The 21,440-nt window shown below is 41.5% G+C and overlaps 1 protein-coding gene across 3 annotated transcripts in view; it reads left to right on the forward strand.

The window, feature by feature from the left end:
• Positions 1-20,628, forward strand: part of pdzrn3b (PDZ domain containing RING finger 3b) — a 102,365-nt gene extending 81,737 nt beyond the window's left edge. For 2 of the 3 annotated variants that reach the window (XM_079578544.1, XM_079578545.1), the window contains 7 exons: positions 14,144-14,397; positions 14,977-15,064; positions 16,515-16,613; positions 16,907-16,969; positions 17,051-17,152; positions 17,956-18,072; positions 18,423-20,628. In XM_079578544.1, coding sequence (XP_079434670.1) covers positions 14,144-14,397; positions 14,977-15,064; positions 16,515-16,613; positions 16,907-16,969; positions 17,051-17,152; positions 17,956-18,072; positions 18,423-19,889 — 2,190 coding nt within the window. In that variant the 3' untranslated portion in view covers positions 19,890-20,628. Of the gene's footprint in view, positions 1-2,329; positions 2,527-14,143; positions 14,398-14,976; positions 15,065-16,514; positions 16,614-16,906; positions 16,970-17,050; positions 17,153-17,955; positions 18,073-18,422 lie in introns of those variants that run through there. The other variant, XM_079578546.1, reaches the window with a different exon arrangement.
• Positions 20,629-21,440: the final 812 nt, after the last annotated feature.

Genomic DNA, 21,440 nt, shown 5'->3' on the forward strand with positions numbered 1-21,440 from the left:
CCTTATGAATAAACATCATGTGATTATGTTGTTCTGGAGGATGGCTTACTCCTAGAAAACTACAGTTGTGTTCAGTTTGTTTTAGATCTTAGTCAGATTGTCTACAGCAAGCATCTCTGCATAGGCTCTTTCCCAGCATTAACCTTTCGCGCCTGTTCACATCTGCCCTGTGTCCATTTTGACTCACTGAATGGGATAATCTGACTGTGAAAGAAAGATTAGGCGGGCAAGAAGCGCTGGCTACAACGCGGCGCTGATCCCTGCCCCGGGCGCTACAGGGCTGCTAATGTGTGCGCAGAATCAGTTTTCATGCTAGGCTGGATAGAAGCGACTGAAGACTAGCGCCCAGACAAGCAGAGCATTTAGCCATTAGGAACGACGGATAGGCCTAAGTGGAGCTCACGTAGATAACGAACTACACTGCCTCTGGCCAATGTTTGGAATTATTGCATCGTTGCCTCCAGCGTTTTAATTTCAGAGTGCAATGGTTGGTGGGTGCGAGATACTCTACAAGCTGTGGGAAAATCTGATGAATTTAATTGATACATTTTCTCATTGTTCATCTATATTTACTAATTTTCTCTTGAACCTCTTTGAGATGAACACCGTCTTCAGTGCAGTTCACTAGCCCCAAACCCTGCTACCTTAAAGAAGTGCTAAGTAACTTGTTTTGCCTTAATAAATCCTTTTCGTAGACCCTCGGGGGTAATACAAGTGTTAATGGCATGATTGGGGGCGGTTTCATCTCCCCCTGGTGTCTCTGGCCAGAAAACCACAATTGCAACTTTGCCTGCACCGGGTCGGAGTTACCAATACACACTTATGGAGTCACGAAGAAGAAGCTAACAGGCTAGCGGGCAAAGCTAAATGCGGGCTAGCACCACTTAAACAATATTTACAGCCAAGTTTGAGTGAAAAATAATATCTCCATTGTGTAATTGGATGTACTATATCCCTCTCGCCCTTTGTTTTTTCTGTCAGCGTACTATTTACTCTCACGGACAATTAATGAGTAAAAAAACGCAATATGCTTCGACACCTGCAGTGGCGCTTAAGGCCTCTAGGGGCATGAGTTACTTAGTACAGCTTTAACCACACTTCTCATCCACAAGAGTTGACATTTGGTTTCTATGGAAATATATGGAAATACCACTACTACAATATTCAGTAAATGCCATATTTTGCTCAACGTGTATGGATCACATAACAAAGAGCCCCGTTTTCCTCGCATTTTTGTTCCCCGCCCTGTAATTTGTTTTTGGTGGCATTTGAAATCTATACCCAGAATTTGTTTGACATTTGACTGGGAAAACCTCTGCGCCCACATTATAAAGCTCTCTGCTGTGTGCCGGTTGAAGTGCTGATAGATAGGGATCAGTGGACACATCTGGTGGAGGAAACACCCCTATCAGTGGCAGGCAGAGCCGTCCCTGAGGACCCCAAAATCTATCCAGGTATGCGGCTTAGCTCTGCCGAGTCAATTAAAGCAATCCTTTTGTGCCAGACTGCTGGGATCAAATCATAAAGGACTTAAAAACACATCTTCCACTCTCCGGGGGCGCGGCAGTGTTGAAGTTTCTTTTATTATTATTACTTTCTCATCTCTGCCAGAGTTGGCCAGCAAACCAGCCGATGATGTGAAAGCATTTGTCACCCTTATTGCAACAGTTATCTTTGGTTGGCTGAGTCACATTGCAGCCAACATTGTAGAGTCCATGCCAGCTTTGGATGTGCACCAAGCAGTGGACACTACCAGGGCAGTGTCTATGCATTTGACACTCTACTGATTCAGTTAAAAGCCAGCATCATGCTTTTTTGCTGCATTTTCATCCCCGCTTTTGACACCATTTTGATACTTTTTTTTTTTTTTCAAGCTTTTAGCTTTTGGGTAAAGCCAAACTGGAGAAAATATGTCCGGTTAAAGTGGGGGTTATGACGTTAAATGTGGTTTTGGTAGTGCATTCTATTATTTTTCCTGTTGTTGGACTTGGACGTTATGAAGAGAAACTCAGTGTTTCATTCAGCATCAAAGACGGATATGTTTTCAAAGACATGCATGTCCAAATTACGCTCAAATTAAAGTACAATATTTTGAACAAATAGACATCTGAGCCTTATTAAATCACGCCATGATATTCAAAGGCTTTCCTTCTCCAAATCTGTGGACAATGAATGTAATGATGCTTGTTAATGAAGCCGCCTTGTGTGTGTGTATGTGTGTGAGTGTGTCTATAATCCCTGTCATGACTGGGCCTTTCATGAATAGTCAATGAAGCTGCTTAATAACCATAAGGGGGCGGGGGTATATAACTGTGCTCTGCCCGTGGCCCGGCCGGAGCTCAACAGAAGACAGGAGAGCGCTGAGAGGCTGGGAGCATGACCGGCAGGGAGGGACGAGGCTGAGGAGGAGAGAGTACGGGGGGACTAACCAAACCAGACTCAGGGGAACGCTCCACGATGGGATGCAGCCTCTGTACTCTGCAGAAGGCTGATGAGCACTACAAACTACTCTACCAAGTCTGCCAGGTACTGACAGCAAACAATCCTCTCTAGTACAGTATAAGGAGTAGGAGTAGGAACTCTTAAACTGAAAAAGTTGACTTGATTTAGTTTTGCAATGCATGCTACTTGCCTTTGTAACATGCTGGTAATACAATCATCTTATACATGTATGTTAATGCAAGAGAACATGGTCAAGTTTGGCTAAATTAGTTTGATATCAATGTCTAAATGAAAAGGATATACCTGTTTCTTTGTACAGCTTTGCTTTGTAGTGCGGCTTGAATGCACTGGGGGATTGAAGCTGATATTTGCCGGTCAGGCAGTCACTTTTAGCGGGGCTGAACTCTGGTCACGGGGGTCAGGGAGAGGTGGCCCTTCTGGGCTCAATGGAGAGGACTGGGCGGGGGGTCCTGGGTGTTGGGGGGGTGAGCTTGAGCTGACAGCTCTCTCAATGCTGTGAGAGCCCACTGCTGCCCACCTCCTCTTTGTCAATTGAATGCTGACTGACTGCTCTCGCATTCTCACCCGAGTTTTACTTTGACTAAAGTTTATGTTTAACAGCATGCTGCTTGTTTTGCACTTTTTGACACTGGAGACATATTGAAATGGTGCTAAAGAGTGTTTTAACAACCAGGAAGCATGTTTCGCCTGAGAGAGCAGATGTAGTGACTGTTAAGTAACACATTTTCTACAAATTGTATGAATGCTAGTTACAGTATATAAAAAATTTACCCATGGTAGTCCAGCGCCAAAAGTGGGTCAGGAGTTGAATATACTGTAGTTTTGTTGTCAATGAGACAAAATGTCAGATTAGACATGGATAGCAATACTTTTTGCTTCAGTACCAAGTATCGATATTTTATCAAGTATTGCAATACTTTCAATACTTGTACTTGGAGGCATTTTTATCATGCATTGCTTTGTTTTCCAGTAACATTGTAACATGTTACATATTGTGTTAATGCACTTTTCAATCTTAACACTTCAATAAATGTCAAAAGACATTACACATGTCTTTATTTCTTTTTACACATTTGAAAAATCTTACTTATCACTTACTGTGTAGCAATACGTGTCAGATGGGCCCCTAAGTATTGTGATACGTATCGGATTGTGGCAAAAGTGTATTGTCCCAGACCTAGTATTTAGTTTAGTTTTAATCTGAACATTGAGAGGAGAGATCCAGAGACATGCTGACGTGAAGTCACAGGTGTGTGTTGATAATGAATTTGAGACAGAATACAGGAGGTCAGGTTGGTTTCAGCACTACACACACACTTACATGAGTTGTTGTTTCAGTAGTATTTGTTTCAGCTTCTAATCCGTGGATTTTTATTTTGTATGATTTAATTTGTGCTTTCATTCTTATAAAACTCCACAGAAACCAGCATCATGGCATCATTAGTAAATTTGTCTCCCTGCGTTTTCCTCATTTGAACTCTTTTTAGCCTCACTTTTGTCGAGATAGCAAAACAAATATGTTTTCTCTTGAATATATTCTCTGGCACCATAATTGATTGACTGCGGAATTCTTCCGCAGTCAATTATTGGTTTTCATGTTCTTTATTATTATTCCTCTTCCATCTTTTTCCCGATTTTCTAGAGCTTTCAGCACCTTCATGCTTTGTGCAATTTATGCAAGTTATGCATCAAAACGTTCCGCATGTTGAGGAGAAGGGTGCTATTACTTTTGGGACTTCTGCAACTTACGTTTTTTCCGCAATCGGCCAAAATGTCGGAGATTTTTCCCATTGACTTATAATGGGGCTGCCGCAAATCCATGCTTTTCTGCACTTTTTTCTGCATTTTCTGCAATTTCTGCACTTTGTGCATGTTCAGCTTCTGCAACTTGTGGGTTTTGAGAAAAAATTGGCCTTCTGCAGTTTTCCAGTTTTTTTATACGAGAGTTTGAAATTTTTGCATTGGTGTGTATGTGGGGAATCCAGCCAATGGGGAGACTCCAGAACTTTCAGCCATTTGTGCAGCTTCTGCCAATCAAGCACTGAGGCCATTTCAACAGTTTGACCAGTTTATGGAATATAAAGGTTTATGCAATATTAATAATTTATGCAAATTAACCACTTTATGGGATTTAACCAGTTTATGCATTTTAAAGCGTTTATGCAACTGACAAGTTTATGCCATTTAGGATTTATGAATTTTAAAGAGTTTATGCAATTTACATAATTTATGCAAATTACCCCATTCATGCATTTTACCACTTTATGCAGTTTATACAGTTTATGCAACATGGCATTTTATGCATTTTACCAGTTTATGCAAATTAAGCAATTTATGCAATTTGAACAGTTTATGCAATTTCTGCATTTGCTTCCCGCAATTCCGCAGTCAATCGCAATGGCGCAGCAATGTACTAACATTTCTAGTTAGTACATGGTTCTTGCTAATGTGATCCTATCCTCACATACTGCCATTATCTTCAAACAGGTTATGCTCCTTCGACGTCATTTATGATTGAATCCCTCTCTGAGCAGGTTCGTCTGGTTGTTAGGATTAAAGTAGTCGTCTGGTCTAATGAGTGAAAACACACCGGGTCAGCCACCTCTCACAGCGCACGCTTGTGTTTTGTCTCTTTCTCCTGTGTTCGTATCACAGCAAATTGCGTCTCTATTTTCCCATGCGGGGAGCCTGCTGGCTGCTTTAAGTGTACATAATGATCTGCTGTGCTCTTTATTCAGCCCTTAAAATGGCAGCTGCATATCAGGGTTTCAAGGAGTCCAGCATTTTGCATGGCTTTGATCCGTACTGCTATTTATTTATTTTAAGCACATGTTTTGGAAGCTAATTTGTTGGAAAGCTCTCAGTTTGTCCACCTCACAGTCACACTCATAATTCAGCAGAGGTGGCCCGTGGGGATTGGGGGGTGCGTTGTTGTGTGACAGTGTCATTGCAGCTGTCAATCATCTATATATACAGCATGTCAACCTGTCAGAGATGCTTTGAAGGGTTACTGCCAGATGGAAGATATCACCTGACGGCAAAGGTATGGCCAGTTGATACAGTGTTTATCAAGCATTGTCCGTGATGACATCCATTTTACAGCCGAAGAAAAATGGCTTTGTGAAGTGATGGAAGACAATCCTGATCGCTCTCTGTGTGTCAGCCCTAAGCGAATGTATTTTATGTCCATGAAATAAGGAAATGCTTGACTCTTGAGTAGGCCGAAATGGTACCAATGTGGTATTGAAAAAAATGTAAGTAACGAAAGCAGAAAGAAATGCGGTATCTTTATATTCAAGTTTTGACGCTGTTGGTCATCAATTTTGAAAGATTTTTAGGGAAAATGTAGAAAAAAATGTGAACATTTGGAGCAAATTTTGCGGCAAAACAAAAATGAAAAAAAAAATTGGGACAAATAAGAAACATAACCAAAAAAATGGTTCAAAATTGGCGGGAAAAATAAGAAAACTTGGAGAGTGTCTTTTCTGCCCTGTTGTAGTTAAATGTAAAAAAAAAGTATTAGTATATCAAAAACCAAGTATCGTTAAAGTACTGGTATCGATTGCTTTTTAACAGTACCCAGCCCGACCCTTGAGTGTGCGCAAATGTTTTCTAAACTCAATGATCCTTTCCCATCTTTATACGGGGCCACTGCCTCGTCACAAACTAGCCTCTTAAACCAGTGCTTCTACAATCAGGTTCTGCAAGGTTTTTGATTAAAAAAGAACAATCAGATTTCATCACTGTAATATTTGATCAAAATACAATTGTGGTTTTCCGGCAATTTTCAGTGAGTTGTGACAATCTGTAGAACTTGTTCCGTGTTAAATTACAATCTTTGACTGGATTTGGCATCTTCAAAAAAAAACGTGCAAAACCGTGGGTTGTTGTGTCTTCTTTTGTGTGTACAGTTCTGTGTCTGGAAAGGTCATTATCCACTCAATTTTTGTATTGCCCAAAAACAAAGAAAACAAACAATGCAAATGTAATGCCCAGGCAAACATCATGTCCAGACATCTTGACTTTTAGCTTGAATTGAATATAGTCATAGCCTAATGAGAAGTGCTGTGTCTAGTATTATTTACATCGTGGCCCAGACACATGAGTAACCTAACAGGTTTAATCATTACAGGTGTCCGACAGAAAGACTGCTTCCATGGCCGACTGCAGAGTTAATGATGCTCAGATTGGGGTCTATGAGTTCACGCAGCTGTCAGGCCCATTGATCCGGTTCACTTGCGAATGTTCCATCAGTGCTACCAAGGTCTCCATGATTATTATGTGAACCTGTCCCTGAAGTGGCACACTGTGTGGCTTATCCTTGACTTAGTTTGGGTTTATTTTTCAAAAACATCTGAAAGCTTATCAAATGGTGAGGACATTCTTCAAATATTTTCTAGTGTCAAGTAGTCGGGGACTTTCTGGTGTAATGGTCGTCAGTGCGAACCCTGTTGTACCTTAACAGGGACAGAGTAGTCGTGGTAACAACATTTGAAGCTCGACATATTGAGGCAGGAAAATATTGCGATGAACTATATTACTGAAGACCTTTCAATGCTGAAAAATGACAGTAAATTTGTGTTCGAAAAGTCTTTAAATATCTCACAATAAACTCGGATACAAAACAACACAGCTCGCTTTGAGTAAAGAATAAACAGTGGAAAAATGGGGGAAGGCAAAATATTTACTGTGTATCTGTCATTTATTGATAAGTCGATATAGTATTCATCATGACAGCCATACTTGTACCATATGTAAACTTACTAACTTGCTTATTAAAATAAGTAGAAGTTACACTATTTCTGGGACTTATGCATATTTTCATGCCAGCCAAAAATCATGACTGTTATTTTTGGATTATGTACGAGGTGGTTTGCCCGTTGTTTTTTCTGAATATTGATCAGTGTACTCCTTATATCTGATCTCTATGCATGTATTCCTGTTCTTTCATGTACCGGTATGTAATTGTATGTGATATCTACTGTTGTTGTGGAGCTTGGGCTTTTGCTGCAAAAAAAGAAAGCTACTTGGCAGGGATCTAATTTACAACCTCCTTTCACAACTCATTATGTATATGCTTTAATTTACATAAAACTGACAGCATACCATATCAACACATTGAGTCATAACGCTGTCTAATACAGACATGTTACAAGTCCATATTTATTCAGTTGGACGCTGAGAGATGGCATTATTTGTCGAAGGCTACTCATATTCTGTGCCGCAGTATTACAGGCACTATTATCAAAGCACTGGGGAAAAATAAAGAGGCACAGTGGGGCCAAGGGCTTATAATGAGGCTCGACACAGCCAGCCTTAAAACCCAGCCGGAGATCTGCCATGCGGTGACTGTGCCATCGAGCCTGACCGTGTGTGTTTTTAATGATTGCCCTGCTGGACCAATGGTGGGCAGGCACATCTGTTAAACGACAGAGCAGGTGGCTGGCGATGTACTTACTGTCCACACAAAGCAAATGACAAAGACATAACCAGGGTCTGACTATAGACGAGACAGACGGCAGCGCAGCCAGCGAGGGCTCCCATCACAGCTCATTTTGTGGATGGAACATGATAAAAGACACCGGGAGATGAAACAGCATTTAAAAAAAAAAAAAAAGACCAAATGTGCCAGAGAGAACCACACCCCAACAGTGTTCTGCATTCACCAGAAATGTCCCGTAAATGCACTATTTAGAAGCTATGTTGTTTGGGTGAGATGTGCTCATGGATAAGGTGACCTGCAGAGGCACATGTCATGGGAAATAAGAAAATAAATTGATCGAACATGCTGTGTAAATTAGCTTTTCCACTAAATAGAGTATAAAAATATTTAAATATGCTTAAAAATATGGATAAAACATCGAGGAGCCGTCTATTATACAGTTTTAATGCACGATGTGGAGGCAAGAACACCACAACGCGCAGCGGAGTTGTGTTCCTCCACGAAGTGCTTTAAAATTGTCTAATACACGGGTCCGAGTTATTTAATCTGCTTATACCACAAACTGAAACTGTTCATTGTGGCCCGTATGCTTTTTTTAAGTCCAAGGCAGGAGTTTTTTATGTTTTAAGCTGTTTTAACTGAATCTATTTCCAACTCAAATGTTTGTCATTATTATGGAAACAGCTGCAGTGGAGTGATATAGAAAATGATTAAACTGTTGCCGCACTAACTGCATTATACAGTTTTAACGCACGCTAGTTAGCCAATCAGAATTGAGTATTCACCCAGACCATGGTACAAAGCTGCATATTTGTAATAAAGAGGACATTTTATGCACTCGCTTGGTTGGAAATTCTAGTTTTGCATCAGTGTTGTCAGCTCTGCCCATTTATCCACATTTTTCTTCACATTGTCATTCCATTCTCAACCAAGTTTTACATTTTACATTTTACATTTCCAATTCCAACAATGTTACACAGCTGAGGGGAACCGGTCCAAGAGTTTCATTTACTGACGCATACTGCATGCCCATTCAGATTAAACACAGTGTCTCTTTGAATTTCCAGCTCTCTGGTCTGTAATCCTTGGCACAAATGTGTTTAGTGGCAAATAAAAGCCATTCTGTTTCGGAGCCTTGTGCCATGCCCAGCTTTCTGTCAGATTAGCTAAAGGAACAACATGAGCGGGCGCACTCCCTGTGAGGTGTCGAGCTTTCAATTGGCTTTCTTTGTGGGGAAAGAAAAAAAAGGAGGAAGAAGGATTAATAAAGGAGTGACCCATATCCACTGTTAAACGCAATGCAGAATAATACTCCTATGTGCAAACGTCCCTTGGATGTGGTTTGGAGAGTGCCCAGCAGCATCAAAGACCATGCAAAATCCAGACTGTATTGAGTCTACGAGCAGTTTCTTGTCTTGGAGATTTAGAATCGCTGTAGCGCAGGTCTCCACACTGTTCACCCCACAGCTTTCCTCCCAGGAAAAGAATGCTGGATTTGTAACTTAAAACTATAGAACGGTATTACAGAGAGGCTGAATAGGCCTATCAAAGAACAAAGTTGCATAACAGGATTTAACCTAAGTCTTTCCTGTGTTTTTGCCTGGGTTAACAGGGACAGAGTAGTGTGTTCTTAATCTTTAAAGAAAAGAGGGGACTGCCAATTTTTCCAATAAAGGAAACGCATTTTGCTTTTGTTTGTGACTATTGTTGTCATGCATGATGATATTTGCTTGAGAAAATCAGTGCGTGCATGCTTTATTTGTCATTGTCGTAGAACGAAATAGTGTTCAGGTGTTGGTCCTGAGCCGCTGCGAATGAGCCGCGCCGCTACCATGGGTCAACCTGACCCATATGCTTTTGGAGATAGAGGAAACCGTAGCACCAGGAGGAAACCTGGCTGGCTGCTTTCAGTCTCCTCTGATCCTCTAAAAACGGTGCACCACCTCCTGGGTTTGTCCCCTTCCTCTTCCTCCTGCGCAGCTCCCTCCGCTCCACATCAGTTTTTCACCATCTTATAGGAAGAGCTTAGCAGTTAATCTGTTTTATTCTCCAGTGAACGTCCGTTAGCCCGAAAAATAGAAGGGACAGGAGGCATGTCTGGCTTAGCTTTGAGTCTTGCCCGGATACCTCCACCTTTGTCCCTTTTTTGTTTCCTGTAGCTCCGCTTGTGACGCCGCCACTGTGCTGCAGGTGTGGGGGGCTCTTCGTGTTTCAGAAGAAGAAATGTGTAGGTCTCAAATGTCTTTAGCTCATAAGCTGGCTTTTTGTTGACTTTTAAAATGCTGCTTTCTTCAGGACCATTATGGACGCTCTGCAGTAAAAAAGAAATCCACCAATCGCCACAAAAATACGACAAAGCCATAGAAAAAGCATCTAGCAAAACAGTGCGTAACAGAAACCACAAATGCAGCTTGCAGAAAAAGGCAAATGAAAGCAGCTGTACCGAGAGAGAGAGGGAGGTTGCTGCTTGTTTACACGTCGCCAGGACAATTATTATCGCTCTGTGACAAACTAAAAATGTTTTGCTCAATTCAAAATTCTATGCACGCACGAATCCATCCAGTCACTCACTGGACGATTTATCTTTTGTCATTCATTTGTATTATATTTGTGACTTCTGCTGTCTGTACATGGAGAGAAGAATAGTATTGTTTGCGTGTCTTCAAGTGTCCAAACAATAGCAATATATAGCTCTCATTCCCAAATTACAACATGATCTGACGTCAGTGTTTGGAGATTAGGTTTGTCATATCTTGGCTGTCGGAATACATAATCGAGTAGTACATTATTTTCCCTGTGAATTGAGCACCTGTCTTGAATGAAATGTTATTGAATAAAAAGGGATGTGAACCTCCATTCCCAGATAATGAAAAAAGAGACTGCTGCCTGACAGTGCTATGAATACACATCATCGCCCCTATATCAACATCCGAGCTGATTTGCATTGTGGGATTGAAGCGGCACTACGAGTCACCCCTGCTAACCCCGATTCTCCCTCAGAAAGCACGCTCTTGTACCAAGTGTCGACAGAAATATGCTATAAGCGAGTCCTCAGTTGCTCATTTTGCTGTGACCCCGGTGCGTGTCAGAATGGCAATGCTTTAATGAAAGAAAAAAAGGCGATGAATAACAATAGCCCAGCTGTGTAAATTCCTCATCAGACAGCCGTGTGATTTAGACCTAATTAGTATTCCTTTAAGAGGGACCTCGGTGCCCCTTGTCATTAAAATGGATGGATGTATTAAAAAGAGGAGCTGCCTCTCTACAAAGATTGACTGGAGCCTGTCCTAGCTGCACGTCCTCAAAAAAAATGGAATTGCATTTTCTGACAACTTCTACTTGGTTATTCAGAGATCATCCCTGTAGTTGTTTTGTTGCATTCATTCACATGTGTTTGGTGGGTCTCCTTTCCGTAACATTTCACCCAATAAATAGGATAAAATACAAGCTTTTAATAATTTTTTGATGTTTTTTATGGTGAAAATTGATATTTTTATTTTTTTGTGATGCACCACTGCAAAAATAGCATTGTTGATGTCCAGCGAGTTATGTATTGCTGTTGATGTGTCACTGCTCAGTGTGTTATAAGAGTTTTATGGCAGATTAGTTTCTCTTTTGACATTGTATTGTAACATACAGTATAACACGCAATTCTCCCCATTATGGCTTTGAAAATCTGAAAATGAATGCATAATACGAGACTCTTATGACATTGTTAAGCAGTTTTCGTGGTGAATTATTGGTATATTGTGTCCACAGAGTGTTGTAGTTGTGAGCAGCTGAATAAGTGCAGCAGGACACCCCCCCACTCCCCCTCCACTACAGGCGGGGACTGCATTCAGGCTTTGTGTACGGATTCCAGGCAACCAGCTCTGTCGTCTGCAGCCAGGAGCACAAAGGCACTTGTCCTCCTCAGCTGATGTGCAACAGGATGGCACGCTGTGGGAAACTAACTAACACGGTTGCAAAGAGTTGTGAAGTCCAGTTTAATTGGGCAGGAAGCAGTGGAGTCAAGTTTGTTTGAGTTGGGATAGTTTTCTGTTTTTCTAACCGGACAATTCATTGGAATGAACAAATGTACAGTACTGATTTATTTACAGAAGAATATGACACACAGATCAGGCCTGTGATTGGATTCTACTGACACCACTCTCTATATTGTTGAGAGATGATTATTTATTATTTCAGTAGTTCTATGTTTTTATTTTTTGAAGCTTGTTGTTTGTGCTTTGACTGTTTGAGTCTCCCATGATGCATCACTCTCGGCCGCCGGAGTTCTAGAAATCTGGGTTATTTTACTTGTGAGCATCTGTTCATTTATTGATACACATTGCACTTACTTAACCTTATCAATGTATGCCAGTTTTCACAGTGGACAGTTCAGCTTGGGTTGTGTTATCCTTCTTTCCTCTGGGGTGGCTTTACCCAGCATGCTCTCATACAAAGTGCTTTATATCCCTAGGTAAGGCCCTCCTCTAGACTAAATAAAAGAAATTGTATATCCAACACGGTTAAAGCAGTACTAAGTATCTTGTTTACCTTAATAAATCCGGTAACACTTTATTTTACACTACCTTGATACATTGTACCCAACTAAATTTTGCACAGTGTAATGGGCTATATAACAATGTGTAATAAGTTGTACCTATGCAGCACATTCACAATGGAATAATGTGTATTAGTACTTCGGAGGTACATAATGTAATAAGACATTAAGGTTCGGGTTGGAGTTTGGGTCTTATGTTTTATTACATTATGTACCGCCAAAATACTAATACACGTTATTCCATTGTGCATGTAACCTGTAGGTACAAGTTATTACACAGTGTTACAGAGCACATTACATTGTATTTAATATGGCAGGTACAATGTATCAAGAGTAGTGTAAAATAAAGTGTCACCAAAGATCCATTTCGTAGTACCTCTGGGGGTAATACAAGTGTTAATGTGATGATTGGGGGGTCTTTCATCTCCCACCTGGTGTCTCTGGCCAGAAAACAACCCTTGCAACTTCCCCTGCACCGGGTTGGAGGCGTAAAACGCTAATAGAATCACGAAAAAGTCTAATGGGCAAAGCTAACTACAGGCTAGCGCCACTTAAACAGTATTTACAGTCAAGTTTGAGTGAGAAAAATTATCTCCATTGGGTAATTGGATGTACAATATCCCTCTGTCCCTTTGTCTTTTCTATCGACATAGTGTATTTACTCTCATGGACAATTAATGAGCAAAAAACGTAACATGCTCTGACACCTGCAGTGGCGCTTATGGCCTCTAGGGGCATGAGTTACTTAGTTCTGCTTTAACGTCTGCACCATAAATTCAAATTAGACAATGAAGCTAGAGGTAATAACCAAAAAGTGAAGTGAAGAAACTAATAGTTATGACCTATTTAGGAGCTGATCAAAGTAGGTCAAGGCTGCGGGGTTCGGGTGCAGGCATGCAGACTGTTTTCTTGCAGTATAGGGGCCATGTGCGAAAATGTGCTTTGTGGGGGCTGTTTGCTAAGCCAGACAATTGTATTGAAATACATACACTCTTTTCAAATATAGAAATGTATGCAATCATTATCCAAACAGACAATGACAAAATGAAGTTGTGTCTGCTGCAGTCTTTATATGAAGTGCTCTGTTGGTGTGTTTTAACGATCTCTATTTTATCCACTCATAATAACTGCTGTGTCATCTTTACTTAATGTGCTGACACCATGCATTTAGTCCAAGGACCTGTGAACTAACCTCCTTAAACCTTAAGTGCTTAAAAGGCACTTAATTAGCTCCTATTTGTAATTCTCCATTGCCTTCTTGCTTGAGTGAATCACCTAAGGTTAACTTGTGGCACACATAGCGGCGTGCGCTGAGATTTGACTTTGCCAAATGAGGGCTCATCGTCGCAGCCTTAACTAACAATCTCGCTTCATTAAAGAGAGACTCTTTCTGATTAATTGGTTATCGGACTCATGTTGGCCTCCACCTTGTAAAACTAACCCGGACTATTAGCGCTCGACTCTCTAATTATACAATGTCGTGTCTCATTTTACCACCCCAAGACTTTTTGGGGGGTGCAGAGAGTAGTGATAGAGGAAGAAAATAATGTGCCTCCTTGAAGATCTTATGCTGTGCCTTTTAGACATACCTCTGACATTTCTCGATTCTTTTGGGTGATGGTTACTTGCATTGAAAGCACAAATTGCAAATTAGAGACATATAAGTTTTGCTTTTTATTTTCTTTGTGCAGGTGAATGGAAAGGACCTGTCCAAAGCCACCCATGACCAGGCAGTGGACGCCTTCTGCACAGCCAAGGACCCCATCATGGTGCAAGTTCTGCGCAGGACCCCACACCCCAAACTGCCCAGCCCTACTTCAGACACCCAGCTTTCAGACACCAGCACCCAGACGGACATTACCCTACAGCACCTCTTGGCCCTCACCAAGCTGCCTGCCCCCGCACCAGGCATGGCAGCTCTAGACAACTACCTGCTGCCCGAAGGGTGAGTACTGCACCAGCTGTACATACTCTTCAAGCGGGCCATATTCCATGTTTCTTCATTCCAAATAGTTATTTCCAGAATAAAACATTTATTTCTCCATATTGGTAATGCCACTGTACTGTCAAACCCAGAGCATTGGCCTTGGTTAATTGAGAAATTCATCCCTCCAGCTCAACCTTTGAACATGTGCAGAGGTCATGTCTGGAGCCTGCAGGTGTCCAGACTTATCAAATGGTGCTTCCTCTGTTCTGCTGCTTTTTCTAAAAGAGTATCGTTTCTGTGAGTGCTGTGCCTTCAGTGATGTGCCTAGAGCTGGAGTGAAAAAGTAATGCGTTTTGCTCTGAGAGCAGAATTCGTCCTAATGAATAAATGCGGTTTCTGTAATTGATTCTTGAGTCAAGTTAATAAGACAGGATGTTAATTTGTGATTAGCCTTGAGGTCAGAGACGAATTATCAAGTTAGTCCCCTTCTCTCATTGAAATGATGTAACCCTTGGGCAAATCAATCTACACATTGGCAAATGCATTAGTAAATTTTGTATTTTCATGTTTTAATTTAGCTGCCTTCTGTTTGTGCAGACATCCCGCTGGACATGCCTACTTTGATCCCAATGACTTCCTGGAGGGGATTCGGCAAGACATTGAACGTGAGGAGATGGAGTATGAGGTAAAATAAACTTTATTCTGCCAACATATGAATTGTAAATTATCGAGCGTGGGTTCAGTATTTGAGGTTGAAACCTCGTTTGAGCTCATGATTTCATATTTCTCTGAAGACCTACCTGCCTACACCTACTCCAATCATGTTAGAGCAAGAAGGTTAACTAGTAAAAAATGTTACAATTAAACACATTTCTTTGCAAAACTGCTGATTGTGCCGCCCAGCTTTATATTCACCTGCTCTGGAATATATCTGTGTGTGTCCATTACCGATATAGATGGCGCTCTGTCAGGGCCTGCACACATGCTGTGGTCCAGAGAAGGCAGACTCGGGTCACCAGTGAGCTGCAGCAGATGTGCTGCGCTCACACCATTTCTCTCCAGTGACATGACTCTCATAACTCCTGGATAATTACCCAGCACTGATACCACAGCCGCAGTGATGGATTTAACACACACCAAACAATGTCTGGATGAGTCCCAGATGAAGCAGGGGTTTGGAGACTGCCAGGAGTCCACTGTGCTGTTCCTCCACGGTGACCTCCCTCAACCCCAACCCCCTGACAGCCCCCTACTGTTTGATATTAATAACATTGGGTAATGTGCGAGGGGAGGGCAGGGGTACAGAGCAGAGCATGGCCTGAAGACAAACAGAAGGATAAGATTGTTGCCACAGTTTTCATTTTCACTAATGGGATAATAGAGAGCATGAAATCCAGTCACAGGCCAGTGTACTCTTTCACACACAGATAAGAGGCACGTCATCAAGGGAAAAAAGATCATTTTAGTTTGTCCCATCATAGTTAATACATAAAACATAACATTCTTTAACTTGATTAATTGGTTTTCTTATCAAGCGATTACAGATTTACTGCTAATCCTTGGCATAACCACAATGTAGTGATTATGGTGACCCATTGATAACAATCAGCAGGATCAGCGAAAGACAGATTATAGACACATATACTTGAGGGAAAAGTTGTCTATTTTTTGTCTATTGACCAATATTGTCTTTAACGTAAGATGAAAGGACACTGTTTCTAATCTGCTTTAAATTTTAGAACCCCATCATGCATTGGCTGACATTCCAACTCCACTAAATTTATGAAAGAACATTGTTAGATGCTCAAAGCAGCTTTTCTGTCTGATCCCTCAAAGTATTTCATTCATTTTTTTTGCCCGTTCCAGCGGTTTAACCTCTTCCGGCCCACTCTTGTCTTGTATCTCGAACCTGTATCACGGAGATTACAGCTTTTGACAAATGACAAACGGCCATCTGTCTGTCTGCGAGCCAGTGCAACATTTCTCATATAGGAAGCGAAGAAGCCAAAAGCCAGCCCACATTCAGCTTGGACATTCATTACAGTGACAAATTGCGTATAGTTGCGCTGTGATCTTGTGAGGAAAGCATAGCACCTATTTGAGTCTGTTCTCTTTGCGTGTGTGTGTGTCTCCAGGAAGTGGATTTGTATCGAGCGAACATCCAAGACAAGCTGGGCCTGACCATTTGCTACAGGACTGATGATGAAGATGAGGCAGGCATCTACATAAGTGAAGTAAGCACAAGGGGTCACTGTCTTTAGGTCTATGTAACACAATTTGAAGACCAATTCATTTGACTTTCCTTTCAATACCTACATTGCCCTCTATGCTGGCACCCACACTAAAAAAATGAGCAATGTTTTGTTTTTCGTTTTGGATAGCTTTCTGTTAATATGTAGAGAAACACAGTGTTTTATTTACTTAAAATGATTATTGTGCCAACTATAGGGAGACTACAGGTCAATACTCCACTGGTTTCTCGTTTCTCATTTGTCCAAATAACTAACCTTAAGTGTTTTGATTGTAGATTGATCCCAATAGCATTGCTGCAAAAGACGGCCGCATCAGAGAAGGGGATAAAATCATTCAGGTAGGTGGTCATTGGTGGTCATTAATTGAAAATCTGACTGTTAAGAAATGTGGGCAACATTTGTTTCTGTTTTGTTTGTAGATCAACGGAGTCGAGATCCAAAATCGGGAAGATGCTGTGGCACTGCTGACCAGTGAGGGCAACCAGAACGTCTCTCTGCTTGTGGTTCGGCCAGAAATACAGGTAATTCATTATAATACATGGTCATGATGCAAACAAGTTGCTTTGATGTTGCACTACTCTATACACAACTTACACCATTTTGTTTCATTGCCTGGCAGCAAAAATATTTTTCCTAAGTTAGTTGGTAAACAGAGGACATTCATCATCCAATCAGAGACGTATTAACATTAGGCACCAGCCCACTATCCTTAAGGTTAGTGGCTAGGGCAGGGTCAGGGTTAAGCTGATAAGTTGATATATGTATGACATTTCGCTCTCATGACTTGTGACTGGTTGATCTACCAACTATCTTAATATATATAATATTTTTGCTGCCTGGCAAGTCAAATTTCGTACATGCAAACTAGCTTTTTTTTTTTTACTATTATTCTAATAGATCTTTGTCATGTGTGCCAGAGGCTGTACAATGTGAATGCACAACAACTCGAATAATCATTTGCTCTTGCACATCAGCAAACATGTTTATTTATTGTCCTACTGTACCAATTCCTTGTTTTTGCTCGAAGGTGTAATAATAAGTTTCACATCCCTCGTTATTTGATTCTGCAATTTTGTGCATAATTTAACATACAATAAGGATACAGTACATTATAAACTGAAACGTTAATTATGTGGCACTGAGTTGATCTATTTTCACAAAAAAACACAAAACAGAAAATATTAGAGCATTTCATCTCTGTCTCCTTAATTGATTTTGGTTGAATTTACCCAACATGACTCTTTCTCAACACTTTTCTTTTCAAAGTTTTCTGAAAGTTCAAAGTTACTGTGTGTTTAATGAAGCGTCTCCTCCTCTGTCTCAGCTGGATGAAGGCTGGATGGATGACGACAGGAACGACTTCCTGGATGACCTCCACATGGATATGCTGGAGCAGCAGCACCACCAGGCCATGCAGTTCACTGCCAACATGCTGCAGCAGGTACGAGCCCATAGTCCTCACTGGCTACAACAAATCCTTTCAGTATCTGTGACTCAGGCTACAATTTCCCAAAGATAATATTCATAGTAATTGAATTGATGTCAGTCGGTGTGCGTTTAATTGTTGCAGTAGGTTCTGTCACTCACCAAATGTTCTTCATCTACCAAACTCAAAACTCATTGTGGCGATAGACTGTTGCCCAAATGAAGTATGCAGGGGAAAAAATATACTAAGCTATACCAAGCTATACCAATGCAGAGTACAGCATTTGGCAATACTCTTCAGAAAAGATAAACATAAACATATTTTTAACGTGCTGAATTAGTAAAATCTTGTTTGTTTGCCAACAGAAGAAGCACGAGGAAGATGGCGGAACCACAGACACGGCCACCCTGCTCTCAAACCATCATGAGAAAGACAGTGGAGTTGGGCGCACAGATGAAAGCACGAGAAACGACGAGAGCTCCGAGCAAGAAAACCTGGGTGACGACCACACCACGGCCTCTAACACACTGGGCAGCTGCCGTAAGCTAACGTTCAGCCAGGACACGCTCGGCAGCAGTGACCTACCGTTCGGAGAGTCTTTCATATCTGCTGACTACGCCGACACTGACTTCCTGGGCATCCCGGCCGACGAATGTGAGCGATTCAGGGAGCTGCTTGAGCTCAAATGTCAGATGGGACTGGGGGTAGAAGGGGTGTACTGCCAAGGGGCCACTGGGCAGAATGGCGAGTGCGTTGACAAAGAGTTGGAGATCCTGAATGAGGAGCTGCGTACCATAGAGCTGGAGTGCCTGAATATCGTCAGGGCTCACAAGCTGCAACAGCTGAAAGAGCAATGTCGTGAGTCTTGGATGCTTCACGACAGCAGCTTCCGGAATTACAACACCAGCATTGATGCCCGCCGCCACGAACTGTCTGACATCACTGAGCTGCCAGAAAAGTCCGATAAGGACAGTTCCAGTGCCTACAACACAGGGGAGAGCTGCCGTAGCACACCGCTAACACTAGAGCTATCCCCAGATAACTCCCTTCGCAGAGAGAACCAGGAGGCGGCAGCAGCAGAGCCTTGTGCCAGCGCTTCTGGCCGTGGACTAAAGCCGCTCCTGTCTCCTGTTTTAGAGGCTGAAGGACCAAGTCGCAGCAAAGCAAAGGAACAAGATGTTGCTGTGCCTCCCGAACCCAAAGAGAGGAGGTCTGCTCGTGCTTTACCCCACTCCCCATACAAGCATGCCCACATCCCGGCTCATGCACAGCACTACCAGAGCTACATGCAGCTCATCCAACAGAAATCTGCTGTAGAGTACGCCCAGAGTCAGATGAGCCTTGTCAGCATATGCCGTGACCCCAACAGCGACCTGGACCCTAAGATGGAGTGGAAGGTCAAGATCCGCAGTGACGGCACACGCTACATCACCAAGCGCCCCGTCCGAGACAAGCTACTGCGGGAGCGTGCCCTCCGGATCCACGAAGAGCGAAGTGGTATGACCACAGACGATGATGCAATCAGTGAGCTGAAGATGGGCCGCTACTGGAGCAAAGAGGAGAGAAAACAGCACGCTGTTCGCGCCAAAGAGCAGAGGCAGCGCCGCGAGTTCATGAAGCAGAGTCGCGCTGATTGTCTCAAAGAAATGTCTGCCGCTGAAGACAAGAAGGAGCCGAACATCATCCAACTCAGCCACAAAAAGATGATGAAAAAGAGGAATAAGAAAATCTTTGACAACTGGATGACCATCCAAGAACTGCTGACCCACGGCACCAAGTCACCAGATGGGACGAGGGTGTACAATTCGCTCCTGTCTGTCACCACAGTCTGAGAGCTGGTCCAAGGCAGCACCTGGACTGGCCTGTACATAGGACACTATCGTTTGGGGTAGAAAATCCTGCCTCGTTCAATGTGGCAATATTTGTACATAGAAACAAGTAAAGTCTTTTTGGATGGACATATTCTACTGGGTTAGTGAACGGACAGTTATTCAAGTGATGATTGGACTCGTAATCAGTCGATAGGGTCATTTGAGTCAAGTGATTTCAATAATATTTTTCCAAATTTGTGCTTGTTCTTTTCAAAAGGACACTTTGTTTAACTCTTGTAAAGGTTTTGATAGTGTATAAACCGTGTGCCAACATAAAATAGCATTTACATAATTGACATGTTTGTACAATATATCTTTGTCAGTATGTTACTGTTATTAATACTTTATGGAAACAATGTTATTTTCTTGCAAGGTAGAATGTATAAACCTTTTAAAGACAACTTTGTAAATTGTTTTGTCACAAATCTAATTTCAGCTCTATTTTTCAGTGTAATTGCTGTTTCTGCCAAAGTGGACAATACCAGCAACTCATCAGCCCAAACCTAACAATGTCTTTGTACAGACAACTGATGTTTCTCACTCTCTTGTAATGTTCTGTTAAGACGCACACAGCATACTTTATTATTCTTAGGGGTTTGTATATCCATCAGAATGTAACAAGCCTTTAGCTACCCACACATTTGACGTCTTGTAAAATGAGAGAAATAATAAATTATTGTTTTATATATGATAAACTTTTCTGAACCATGGTTTTTGTGTGCGGGATGTTTGCCCTCCCTACAGACCATGTAAAAAGGTGCAAATTCTCAGTTATCTATGGGGTTAATTCTTTCTTCTAAAATAACAATTAAAGAAGATTTACTGTATATTTTGAGGCAGATGGCAAAGTTTCACTAGACATGATGTGAATAGAGAACTTGATGAATACAGTACTTGTACTTTTGTAAAAGCTCCAGGCTCTTTCACTGCGACGTTCAGCAGGTGTGAAACTAGTAGGTCTGCACATTGTACTGTGGAACAAACACAAAACAGGCTGACGTAAGAATTATTTTCCATGAATCTATGCGAAAATCTTTCTAAAACTACAATGGTTGCATTCTCCAAAAGTTTCAAATATTGCAGTAGGGTTTTTGGGATGATAAAGAGACTACCAGTCTGATACAAATCTCTCTGGGACCAGGGCTCCTCCGAAAGAGATTCCGAAATCTCTGTTGAAATTTCCTGGTTACAGGTAAAAACAAAAAAGTTATATCTCACAATTTTTGTCGCCCATGTATGTCTTGAGAAGAGTTCTATTTTATGCTTGTGTTGATCTGCATAGTTCCACTCAATAGACCAACTTTCTGAAGAATCAAATGAAATGTCATCAAAAAAATATTTTCAATGAAAGATAATTCGGGGACGACTACAGAAATCAACCCATTTTTAGTTTTATCCACCATGCCTGAGAGAAATTAAAATTTTGATTCACATGAATTGACAATAAAATCTTTTGAATCTTTTTATTATTATTTCAAAACAAGCAATGCAAATACCACAATATCATGACAC

Source organism: Gobius niger (assembly GCF_951799975.1).
Source record: "Gobius niger genome assembly, chromosome: 20".
In the NCBI taxonomy this organism is placed as follows: domain Eukaryota; kingdom Metazoa; phylum Chordata; class Actinopteri; order Gobiiformes; family Gobiidae; genus Gobius; species Gobius niger.